The 12,746-nt window shown below is 46.5% G+C and overlaps 1 protein-coding gene across 1 annotated transcript in view; it reads right to left on the bottom strand.

Annotated features, from left to right (window-relative positions):
- T265_03946 (hypothetical protein) overlaps window positions 1-12,746 on the bottom strand; it is a gene marked incomplete at both ends in the record, with an annotated part of 45,409 nt that overhangs the window by 30,947 nt on the left and 1,716 nt on the right. The window contains 4 exon segments of the mRNA XM_009168546.1: window positions 1,273-1,611; window positions 12,046-12,411; window positions 12,423-12,486; window positions 12,497-12,691. Of these exon segments, the coding sequence (XP_009166810.1) occupies window positions 1,273-1,611; window positions 12,046-12,411; window positions 12,423-12,486; window positions 12,497-12,691 (964 nt within the window).

Raw genomic sequence — 12,746 nt, 5'->3', positions numbered from 1 at the left:
AAATCGCCAAGCATCCCTGTGTAAACAGAAGGTGTAGAACTGACAAGCGTGTGAAAAACGGTTTTAGATCAGTCGAGCTGATATGCGGTGTGTGGTCCTCGAAAAGTGGAGTCATCAACGGAAATAGCTTAGATCTGAAGTAAAAGAGTCAAACGATCGAAAAATCCCACCTGATCTCATCTGCCCAAAATAAATTGTCGCAGCACTTGCAAAGCCACACAGACTAGGAAAATTTACCAGTGGCACCCAACTGAAGTGCTTTGAGCAGGAGGATGGACGACCAACACCCGATCAAAAATGGTTTAACATTCCACCAACCCATCAACCTAGACAAACACACTTACCGACAAGGCTTTATAACTTATATTCAGCACTGATCTAGTGTGATAATTGGAAGAGATCTTTGATTGTTCCCCCATCTGCCTTAAAACGTGGCCAAATTAGTAACCTATTCATTTGACCTGACAAAACTTTTCCCAAAATCGTAACGTTACGCAGTTACAAAACTACCGTTTGTTTACCGAGATCTTCTGAAAAGAGCTCACTTTATTCACCCCCAGAGTATTTCTTGCTGAGCAAATGGGGTAAGCGTCCTGGAAATCCAGGAATACCAAAACACAAACAGTACTACGACAGAGCAAACCAACAGTCGACTTTTTTGTGCCAGTGTAAGGCTAGCGCAGACGGGTGTGTGCATATTACTGCATTTATCATTATACTACTGAAATTACTTGTCTACTCACTTACACTTTCTTTAGCTCAAATTGGGTGGAAAGAGGAATTTCTAGTGTTATAGGCAAAATTCGAAGAGCAACATACAAACCAGACTGCAGGATGTCCCTCAAAGCACCGCTGCGGTATTGTGGATAATAAACAATTGTAAAGATGTCCCTAAATTAGTGCTCAAATCGTTTATAAAACAGCATTTGAATGACTTCACAAGCATGCGAAGTGCAAGTCGAAAAAAACTATCACATGAAGTCTGAGAGGGACGAAATAAATAAATTATGTAACCGGGAAGGATGGTGCATTGGCAATTTTTTCATCACAGTGTTTGGGGGTGTGAAGGCTTCTGAGTTCATGGCAGGGGGTGTGAGAAGAGTAATTAAAAATAACTAACTTCGACAATCGTACTTAGTTCAGTTCCTCACATGCCCTATGAGCTCAAGTGGTGCATATTACTCAGTGACGTTTGCAACAAACAGGCTATCGATAACTTGCTGGAGTTAAAGCAGATCCGACCAGATAGACACCAGCGAGGGATATACTTACCCCACTATTGGCTAAGGGTGATTGTCGGACGAGCAGTTCGACGGCCTTCCTTGTCTCAGATCCGTAAGATGCCGGCAGACTGGTTTGACAGGAATTCGGCGGGGACGACACACTGACAGTACGCTCACGTAACGGCTGCACGACCGCATTTAATCGCTGGGCCATACGCCTAAGAGTAGCCAATGAGCTTTCAAGTTCTTTCGGGGACAATCCACTGACGTGTCCATCATCATCGACGCCCAAACGATAAATCGCCTCACCACCCCCTTCATTGAGACGCCATTTCATTTGTGTGACAAGTTGTTCAAAACGGTTCGGTGTTGGATTGACCAGTTTTCGCTGCCAAATGAGAGACAAAAGCAAGTGGGTGAAGTAGTAAGCTTGGCTTAGTAATATCAGTGGGTTTGTAGCTGAACTGAATAATTGGTAGATAAGGCCATACTGATGACTGGTAGCTGAGCCGGCTAATTTGGTAGCATACAACCAACCCAGCAAACAGATTAACGGCTAATATCTGTGAGGCTGGCGTCGTATATACAATACCCGGATAACATCTTATGATGTGCTTTGTGGGTGTGTAGGTTGAGGCTAAGCGTATGAGCAAAGTAAGAAAGCTTGCGTAGAACAAACGTAACAACAACTGCGCGAGGCGTTGCCCTGGGAAAACCTCACAGCGGAAAGTTTATTGATCAAGCTGAGTGGGATGACAACAAAACCAGATAATGAACCAGTGCTAATAGAAAGTACTCTTTTCCTCGAGGTGTGAAGGTTTCGGAGATCGTGGGGTATTCAGGCCTAACAAACTGTGGATGAGTTCATACAAAACAATGAAGTTGTGCAGTTGTTACCAAACACGTTCATAAAAGGCAGCACTAAGCAGGAGAATGAAACAACCGAAGGAAATTGGTGTGCAGAGTACCGCAATGTACACGGTAGCCAGGTATCGGTGTTGAGCTCTGAAGCTGTGCTGTCGATGATGATGAACGTGTAGTGTCTCTGGTCGCCACTACAACACAAATAAAATCCTGAAGAGATTACAGTCAGTTAGTATTATGTTTTCGTTCCAAATCTTCTGCAGTATGGTTGTCAGACTGCTCACCAGGACCTCCCCATCTTCTCTGAAGAGAGCGAAGTGTAGACTATCCGGACCAGGTGCCTTGTCGCGCTTCAGGATTGAAATCTAACACTGGATTTCGGTTGCTGATAGTGGGTTGGTGTCAATGTTCCATTCCGGTCCACTTGCTTCTTCCAGCGGCGGTGTTAAAGGAGTCCAGGTGAACTGTTCTTTGAAGTGCTCATCCCACCCTCATGACGACGATTGAGGGAGTGAATAGCTGTTCCGTCCTTTTTGCACATTGTTTCGCTGACACCTGCTTCTTTTGACCGTTTGATCGAATTACTTGAAACAGGGCGCAGCTGTTGTCTGCACCGAAAGCCTTCACCATCTCCCGGGCCTTCGAAATCCACCAGCGTTCTGTCATTCTTCAAGCTTCTGATTATCCCGTGTTTGATTGACCTGCATCCGCCACCATAGTCGCTAGTTGTTGGCATGGCCTTTCTGGCAGCAATAAGATCGGCTGAGCCCGAAGATATCCAGTGTTCATTGGATCGAGTCAGATGGAATGGACAAACAGTTCTGAAAGCTAACAGCATTGCTTCTTTAACTTACCATCACTTAACCCCCAAGCAATCTTCGCCATCCGAATGACTGTGCGTTTCTAGTAGCCTTCTAGCCAGATCAGTTCGATAATTTTCAGCTACTGAAACGTGTCAAAGTTGATGAACGGAGCTGCTCTCCTTTGGCACGCGTAATGCTGGCGGAAAGCGAAGTGCTAAGTGGGCCGCACGACGGCGTAATCAGAGTCAAGTTGCGTATCCCAGAAAAAGCGACAATCCTTAACTGAGGATCTCCATCGGTGACTGATAGCCATATAGTCCAGTTGAGTCCAAAAGTGTCTTTTGGTAGGTTGTTTCCAAGTAACTCGGTGTGTGCGTGTGTTGGAAGTTCGTACTGGTCAGGAACAGAGAATGATCTGCATACAACTGAAGAAGCCGCTCTCTATTATCCGTACGTTCAGCATCGACTCCAAATCGACCACCTAACTGTGCTTCTTCAGAACTTAATCGTTCAACTTGGGTATTCATATCACCTGACAGGATTAGTATATCCGTCCTTCTTGCTGACCGTAGCAGTCGTGATAAATCTTGATAGAACTCGTTCTTGTGTCTCAGAAATGCCATCTGTTGGGGAGTATGCTGATACAACAAACGAACACCGTTTACCGCATCGACTTGCGTTGACCTTAATTGAGCCAGACAACCGCACAGTGGAAGGCGACTGTTTACTGAGATGGAGTCCATTAGGGCGCTTTCAACCTTGGGGCTGAGTGCACCTCCCACACCGTAGATACCACGAGCCATTGCGTCAGGATCACCAGATAACCGTAGAGTGAAATGTGGGACATCTGGGTTCGTCCTAAGCGGCTTGAGGAACACGACCGAAGTGGGTTCATGTATGTGTGTCTCAGAGACACAACGTACATCAATGGAGGGGGAGTAAGGTTTCAGCAAGGGATGCCTGTTGCTCGATTTGACATAGAGAACGGACAGTAAAGGCTGCAAAGTAGATCAGATCTTCGGAAGTTAGTAAGTGATTATTTTGGTTTATTTTTCTGGACGATGGTTGAGGCACGGAGAAGTGGTTAGGAGATTGACAGATGGGTTGATTGCACTGCATTGTACGATGTGTTGCGAGGGAGTGAGGGGAAAGGCCTGTGAGCCAGGAGCTGCAGGGGCGAAAGATACTTCCCGGTTGCCCAGGCCGAAGAAGGGGGTTTAGTTAAGGTACCCCACCTCGAGCCTTTAACTCAAAAGTCTGACCCACAAGGTGGGAGATATAGGGCTTTGTTCGGGGACTCTGCCCCTAGCCTATGACTCAACAACTCTGGACCGCGAGACAGCTGTTGTTAGGGTTTTCCTGGGGGACCATTCCCGGAGCCAATGACTCAATAATCTGACCTACTTGGCTGTAGGGGGCCAGTCTGGCCTGAGGGCGCAGGGAGTAGGGCAGTGCTTTCTCACTCCTGATGCGGCTGCGCACAGCAGGTACCTTTTGAGCAGCACAGGGCTCCTTGGTTTTGAAAGTATTTCGCCCGTATTGAATAATGCACCGGCGGCCACGGTCAACCGTTGGGAGATCAGTGTGTGGTGTTTGAGGCCGACCTTTTCTAACCCATTCTTCATCGGGGGGGGGGAGGCAGCATCTTTGCTTCCATATGGATATGCTGGTCACCTGGAGGAAACGCCCCACTGCCTTCACACTCCTATCGCAGAGGACAGTAGGACTTTACCTCCAGACCGCCTCGTAATGCGATTACTCGCAGTGAGGGGGTTCTTCGTCGGGCTGCTCCCAGTTGGCCTTCCTGGCATGGTTAAACCTTTAGGAACTGAGTTCCATCCAGTATAGCCCACAGGATCATTGCAGCACAGAAGCCCGACCACCACAGGGTGACAGCTTTGGGTCGGGATGTGGCATGAGAATATGGTTATCTGTAAATATCGCGATTTTATGAGGACTGGGATACTGCCAGGGCACCCACACCAAGAGAGGAGGACAATTAGGGTCCTCGATCAAAGCCTTTGGCTCAAAAACGTAACCGCAAGGCAGTGGTGTTTGGCTGGAAATGCAAGTAAATTACTATTTTTACGGAACATGTCGCCACATGTTCCAACCACCAACCTGGATGGCCAGGAGACTGTGTTCGTCAGACCTCTACACATGGACCAAACCTGGCATGAGGGACTCTGTGAGTGTCACGCGGATACCCCCCAATACAGTTCATTGGGCCGCCGAGGTACACAAACCGCCACACCACGGTAAGGTTCAGTTTCTTCGTGACAAACGCTTTTTCCGTCCAACCATGTAAAAGGTGGAAACGAGTCAGGGAGGTCAAACAATGACTTGGCAGCGAAATATGAAAATCACTACCAGCAAACTCAGTTGCACTGGTCCCTGGATGGGGACCACAAGACAGGACACATCAATGGTTAGACACGTCCAAGCCGCGCCTTCGATGGCGCTCGTGCATCCAAGCTATTGCCTTCAATGCGTAGCTTCCATCCGAATCTCCCCACTTAAGAGTCCGCTCACAACCCCGTATTTGCGCATCAATTGTATCAGCTACCATCTCCAATGCCCAGCTATCTGCCCATCTAACCAAACCATCGGTGAATGAAACTGTGGCAGATAGAACCACTGTATGACAAGTACACGATTCTTACAGATAATATTGACGATGAAGATGGTGATACAGCAACGCCACGTGTACAGACGACCCACTATTATAGTGTTCCTCGACATAAAGCATGCGTTTGATTCTGTCGATCGGTCAGTGTTGTTAACTACACTTGCTCACCAGTGCATGCCCCAGAAGTTTGTGAACAAAATCCGATACTTATATTCACATACCTCTGGGGATCTGAGTGTATGATGAGCTCTCCAAAAGTTTACGTACAAAAATTGGTGCCGCTATTTTTCGACTTCGATATTGATGAAACAATGACGCAAACGATGGAAGGTCTTCAAAACCCATGTATTCATTCAGTCGTAGCACCATTTCGGTGCCTAACTGTCATGTCACCATGAGGAAGCACGAGAGCTGGGGTACTGCCAGGTTGCCAAAGCCTAGACAGGCAGCCTAGACTCCTACCTCAAGAGGCGCAGGTCGGATTCGAACCATGGACCAAGTATATAGTTTCACGACGTTGGAACTAATGAAACTACACGAAATTCCAGACCACGGAGAGCTATGCACTGGTTTAGACAACTGTGATGGCACGTGCCAGACGGGTAGGTGCTACTGCGACGAATAACGACGATTGGACAATTTGTATGGAGCCCGGTGGTATTGTTTGAAAGACACTCGCGGTTGATGTGACCGCCTTTACCGCGAAGATTACAAATGGCTTCTCGAGTAGGGCACTTTGAACACAGGAATGACATGTTTGGACGGATTTTACGGAAGCAGAGGTCGGATCGACACGTAGTTCGGGTTTCTGTAAGATGGGAATAATCGTAGAGCAGGATAAAGGTTCGTTACGACTGTTTGTGAGCTAACTTGAGAGATATGCTCGGTCCAGAGTGCGTTCGCTCTGTGCTAGAAGTTTTTCTCGGATGGGGACACCAGGCCGTTAAGTATAGCATCACGCACACATTCATCTTGATGTTCAATTGCATCTACTGATTTAAACTCGCAGTCTTTGGCGAATGATTTCAGCTTCCTTATGAACTAATTAATATCCTGTCCGTCCTTTTGCTTGCAGGTCTGCAGGAGGTATCGTGCATAATTAACGTTTTTGGCGGATGTACAATTTTTGTTACATGTCGGCCGCAGATTCATAGTCGGTGTAATCAGCAATGTGATCGTATATCGACGAATCTAAAAAGTGGATGAGTTTCAAGTTTGTCCAGTTCATGAGATTTGACAGTTTTCAGATTGGTACACAACGAATGACTCCGGTCTTTGGCTGTATCTGCGTTGAAAAACTGAGGTCGTATATGCGGATCCGTTATGTTCTTAGACAAGTAAATGAGACGTTTAGAATGTGTCCGCGAACGTTGGGAGAAAGTACGAGTTGTCTATGATAAACAACGTTTTACTTGTCTAGGAACAAGCGTGTATGGGCTGAAATGTACATACGAAGATTCAATACGAGTATATAGAGTGACTATAGTATAAGTAGAGAACAACCATGACAAGACGCTTTCAGTTTTCTTTCACCATCGATGCCTCAAAAGCGTTGTTCATTTTAGATGACGTTATCTGATTAGTGACCAGTGATTATAAAACGGGTATTTGGTTGTGCGACAGTAACCTCAATCGCGGAAAACATCCAACACCATTGACTAAGATGGTTCCACCATGTTCCACGCATGGCGAAACACCGTCTACCGAGGCTAGTATTATTCTCCGTGCCTACTTCAGAATGGCGCAAGCCACTAAGCAGAAAACGTATGACCTGGCAGAAGGATGTAAAGAAGACCTCAAAGAGCTTCGGTGTTGTTGGTATTGTACGGCTTCCAGGCTGCGATCCATGTGACCCACCTGCGTCTGGCTGGAGACATTACAAGAAATGGCGGCTGGTCAATGGCAGTGACGTTCGTGTTGTCAGTTTTTTTCCGGATCGTCTGGTTGAGCGCTTGGGAATGCAGGTAACTTAGGATGCTTAACATAAGCCAGCACTAGGTCCTTTCTCTCATCCACTGCTTCTCTTCTTTTAACTGCAAGACTTTAAATATAATTAGATGAACTTCATGGCAAAACTTTAAATATAATTAGATGAACTTCATGGTTATACGGCAGTGAAGCATCAGTGCCAACGCTGATGGCATCATGCAACGGCCGGTTTGGCATGAGCTTATTTTAGACTGCGCGTACGTTGGCTGAGATACTACTAGGGTGCCCAGACGATTAGGATCCTAAATAAAAGCCTAACCTCACGACAGCGGTGGTTGACGAAAGACTACCAGAGTATACTACACCATTAGGAGCAAGTCGCCACAAATGCCCCAACTCCCAATACCAGGAAACCGTCAGCCAAACCTCTACATAGCAACCAACCACTAGTGAGACGCTCTCTGCGTCACACACGCTATTCAGTAAAGATCAATTAGTTGCGGAGGTGCACAAGCTGGCAGATCGAGGTAGGATCCAGTCAATTCGTGACAAAAAATTAGCCCTCCGTTGTGCAGCATGTCGTTTTGTCGAGGACAGCATCCACTGCCATCAACTGCATTGGCTAGGCCATGTGCAATGTATTCACCGTGCCTCATTCAGAATGGCGCAGACCGCTAGGTTAACGTGTGATCTGGCATGATGTTCATGTACTGTTGTTTGTCTTGGGTTCCCGTGACCCTTTTGGGTTTGGCTGGAGATGTTACGAACTAGGATGACTGACCGACATCAGTAGCGTTCGTTTCATTCCAGACTGTCCGATTGAATGCCTGTAGATGTAAACACCTATCAACTACAAAATCGTGCTCCTGGATAATCAGTCAATGAGCACACCACCCATACTCCAAGAGACGACGGAGGTAGTGAAACGTTTCCCATAGTTTGGAAAGTTTCGAATGTACCGTGACAGACAGAGTCAATGTGTGAGCTTCTAAGCCTCACGCGTCTGTGAATTTGAGATACCTTTGGCGGCAAATCGACATCTCTGAATCTTAACGGACATGTAAATCAGGCTCAAGTGCTGGTTGTTTCGTTGTTTGGCTCTAAGACAACTGTTAGAACCAAGACGTCTTCAGGTCCGGGTCAATCGCGGCCCCGTGCAAGTTGGTGCCAGCGAATCCGTAGATAGACAAATAGAAAACAGGTGTTCGGTTGTGCAACAGAGTTTTCAACCGAGCGATGTATAAAACACCAAATTCCGTGGTAGTTTGGTCGTGTATTGCACATACCGAACCATCGCTGTCTTCCGTGCCCAAAAATGAGTGGCGCAAACACAGAGATGGTCAACCCAGCAGGAGAGTGTGCAAGTGACTATGAAAAATCTGGTAAATGTCGATACCACGCGCCTAACATGGTGAGGTCTGTGTACTTCTATTATGAACGGTTGGAGACGCGGCAAGAAACAGCTACTGATGTAACTGGCGTTCTTGTTGTCGGTTCCCATCCAGATTGTTCGAATGAATGTCCGAAGGTGTAAATAGCTCGGAATGAATAAGGCGGACTAGACACTAGGTCCTCTTTACCTTCACTTTTATTCGTTCCGTGACAGTGAGGCTTTCAAATGAATAATTGTCGTACAGCAGCGAAATATTACTACCGAGCAGTGGCGTTGTGCGGTCGACGATAACGATGATGTAGGCAACCCAGAATAGTCACGGTTGGTCCCTACCGTCCTTCCTTCTTTTTCATCTTATGCTTTAAATGTAACTTAATGAGCCCTGTAGTGCAAGGCGGTAAAGCATCCGTGTCATCACTGATGTTGCTATCCGTGACGATGCAACCGTGGCGGTTCAAAGTGACGGCAAGCGATAAATAAGCCTTATCCATAACCACAGCCTTGTCGAACCCAGAAAACTCAATGATGACCTAAGAAAGTTCCCCAACAGACTTGTATTTAGCGGAACTGCAAGCTCCGTAGGAAAACCCTTTCACAGCTTTGGCGGTAGGTGATGTCTGGGCAAGAATATTGGAAGAAACACCCTTACCCCACAATTCGATAATTACCCGATTTAACCAGTACATTATCTGTTTTGAAGAAAGTTACATTCGAACTAACATTGAAAAAAGTGACCACCTACCGTCCTCCTGCAAACAGCTGTGGCTTGCTTTAAAGGGATCATTTCGAGGATTTTACCTATAAGAAACGGCTCCTAGTTTATTACGGACAGCCATACACAATCCAAAAATGGAGTGCTCATCTCGGCACAATCAACTTCGGCTTCCCCAGGGCACTGTACCAAGTTCCATACATTCTGCTGCCACACAAAGTTGAACCGTAAGGAGAAATCCCACGCTGGGTCGCCACTTTTCTTCTGGTATGACAGCCCGAGTGAAAGCCGGGTCAACCTACTTTTCAATTTCAGCAGACTGCTAAGGTCGGTCTTGTGACCACTCGTTTTCTCCTGGTTAATGTAAGTGAACTATGCTACGTGTTTTCAAGTTCTGTTGATTTCTGCAGACGACCTTCGTCTCAGAAGAATAAGGCTGGTAAACTCAACATGGCTATAGGCGCCGCGGAACAGTGGTCACCAGACTGTTATCTGCAACTGAACGGAAATCAGGTGATCACACGTGTCCTGAGCGAGACGGCTAAGTGGTTAGACCGGAAGGTCCGTGTTTTGAACCCGACCTCTGCCTCTCGACTTCCCCTGTCAAGACTTGGGCAACTTGGTAATATCCCAGCCCAGATGTAATATTGTTTCGGTACCCAGCTGCCGAGCCTCCCAAAGTACTGTTATGTTGCCCAAGCCTAGAGAAGAACAGTTCAGGTGCAAATGTCGGGCTCGAATAGCGAGCCTTCCGCGCTAAAATCACCAAAAAATCCCGAGCGCATTCGTTATGGACCATGAGAAAAGACTGCGAGAAAGTGAAAAAACGGACATTAATTATTTTAGCAATTTATATCAGAGGTGCTTTGCAGGTGCAATATTGATTGAATTTGTCCACCTACTTGCCCATCGATCAGTCAGCGCTGTTAACTCGTCCCTCTAAAGAGGAATGCGCCAGAAGCTTGTGAATACAATCCGGTCCTACATTCATATACTTCTGGGCGTGTAAGTTTATGGTGAGTTCCCTCAAAGCTTCTCTACAAAAGGTGATGCGCGGCAAAGATGTCGGCTCTCATCGTCATTGTTCAGATTCACCACTGATGAAACAATTAAGCGACCGCTGAAATGTTTTCACAACCCTGGTGTTCAAGTTGTTGCCGGTAAGAACTTTGTAGAAATGGATTACGCGGACAATGTCATCTTTGAAGAATACAATCCCCTACAATTCAAAGGGGATAATAAGAGGTTGTGGAGAAATTAGGATACCTCGGTAGATGTATTAGCTTTGACGGAAGTGCGCCTGATGAAGTCAGTGTGCGAATCTCAAAAAGCCTAATCACGTTTGCTATTGCACCTTGCAGCAACAAAACTTTCGCGTGTACCAAGCTATGATAAAGACTGTATTGTTGAATAATGTGAGGCGTCTTCAGTTTTTCCACTACTGATGCCTTAGAAGCGCGGCTGATGTCGTATTGGGGCAAGGAATTCGTAATGGGGTAATTATAAAACGGACAATTGGTTGTGCAGCAAGTACTTCAATCGCGGAAAACATCCAGAACTATCAACTGCAGCTGCTCGGCCATGTTCTGCGCACGCCGAGTCACCGCCTACCGATAGGAGTGTTATTCTCCATGTCTTCTTCAGAATGACGCAAACTACGAGGTAAACAATGTATGGCTTGGCTGGAGGATGTGAAAGAGATCATGAAGAGTTTCGGTATTGTTGGTGCGGTACGCCTTAAAGCATGGGGTCTCGATAACTCCGTCCCAAATGCGTTTGACTGGAGACATTGGATGGAATGACTGCCAATCGATTTCAGTGGCGTTCGTATTGTGAATTGCATTCCAGATAGTCTGGTTGAGCGTTTGGAAGCACAGGCGCCTGACAACTTGCAATAGGCCAGTATCAGATCCCTTCCCACACCAAATTTTCTGTTCACTTTAATTATAATTGGATGATCTATGTGGCTGTACGGTAGTGAAGCATCATCGTTAATCCTGATGGTGCTGTCTTTGATGGTAGTGACCACGAAAAAAGTAGACGTGAAACTTGGGAAGACTTCATTTTTGGTATATTTGAACTGGAAAATCATGCTGCTTCCCAGCGATTAGCCACCGAAGAGTACACATTTTCTCCGAAAAGACCGAGGAAATTCGAATGCCGAATCGCCATTGGTTGACAGACCCACCGGTGGGTAACTAACAGCGCTTACTGGGGATATCTATAGTAAATAAAGATAACAGCTGTAGCAACTTTTTGGTGCCTAGCTCCCATGCCAACGGAAGGTGGCATGAGGACTAGGGTACTGCCAGAGTGCCCAAGCCTAGACAGGAGCACTCGATATGTAGGGGTTACGTTCGAACAGGGGACCTTCCAATCTGTCGCCTGAACCACTGAGCTATTTCGAGCCCCAAAAGCTTCACGACTCTAGTGATTGAAAACACTGTAAACCTCACACCATTTGAATCAATATATCACTAACTTTTACTCACTTTATATTCAATGTTCCCTGCCTCAATCTCCGGCGGTAACTGGTGAGGCATAAGCGCGGAAACGCAACCACAACTTTCGGAACTCCACAAATCCAAACTGCCGCCGGTGGGCACTGATAATCCATGGGCTCTTTTCCAGCTAGCTCCGCAGCACGTGTCATCATGTGGGTCAAAATGGTGCTCGTACTCAAACCCAGTATTAACAAGCAATGAATCAAATGCAAGATAAAAAGACGCTGGTCTAGCTAGTTTTCTACCAGCCTTTCGATCATTTCTTCGTGAATTTCGCGGGCTTTGTTTGCAATTATCCTCGTTGTTCGAAAAATACCGTGCAAGATCGTCCATACCTTTCAGTAGTTCACCAGACTACATCATACCCTCAAAAGAAAAGCCGTAACATCGAACCACCGCGCTCGGACGACCTTGACAGTTGTGGTGTATCTGAATTCACGGATTCACGGATTGATACACAGGATCGAGGCTTTTGCCCGCCCATCCCGGGTCTGTTTTGTTCTTGTCGGTCAGTGGCTGTCGTTCACCTGAAAGGCACAAGTGAAAAAAGGGTGTAGCACTGCTCTTTATGCTCTCAGCGCGGGGCAGTATGCTCGCCAGCGCGAGGATTCGCATAAATAAATGTCTAATAGTGCTTTAAATTGGGTTCGAGAAGGAGCGTGTACAACCGTCGGAGGAAGGTCATTCCA

The sequence above is a fragment of the Opisthorchis viverrini genome (genome assembly GCF_000715545.1).
Source record: "Opisthorchis viverrini unplaced genomic scaffold opera_v5_58, whole genome shotgun sequence".
Classification (NCBI taxonomy): domain Eukaryota; kingdom Metazoa; phylum Platyhelminthes; class Trematoda; order Opisthorchiida; family Opisthorchiidae; genus Opisthorchis; species Opisthorchis viverrini.
The sequence above is the reverse complement of the archived record's forward strand: the minus strand, read 5'-3'. Positions and strand labels throughout refer to the sequence as shown.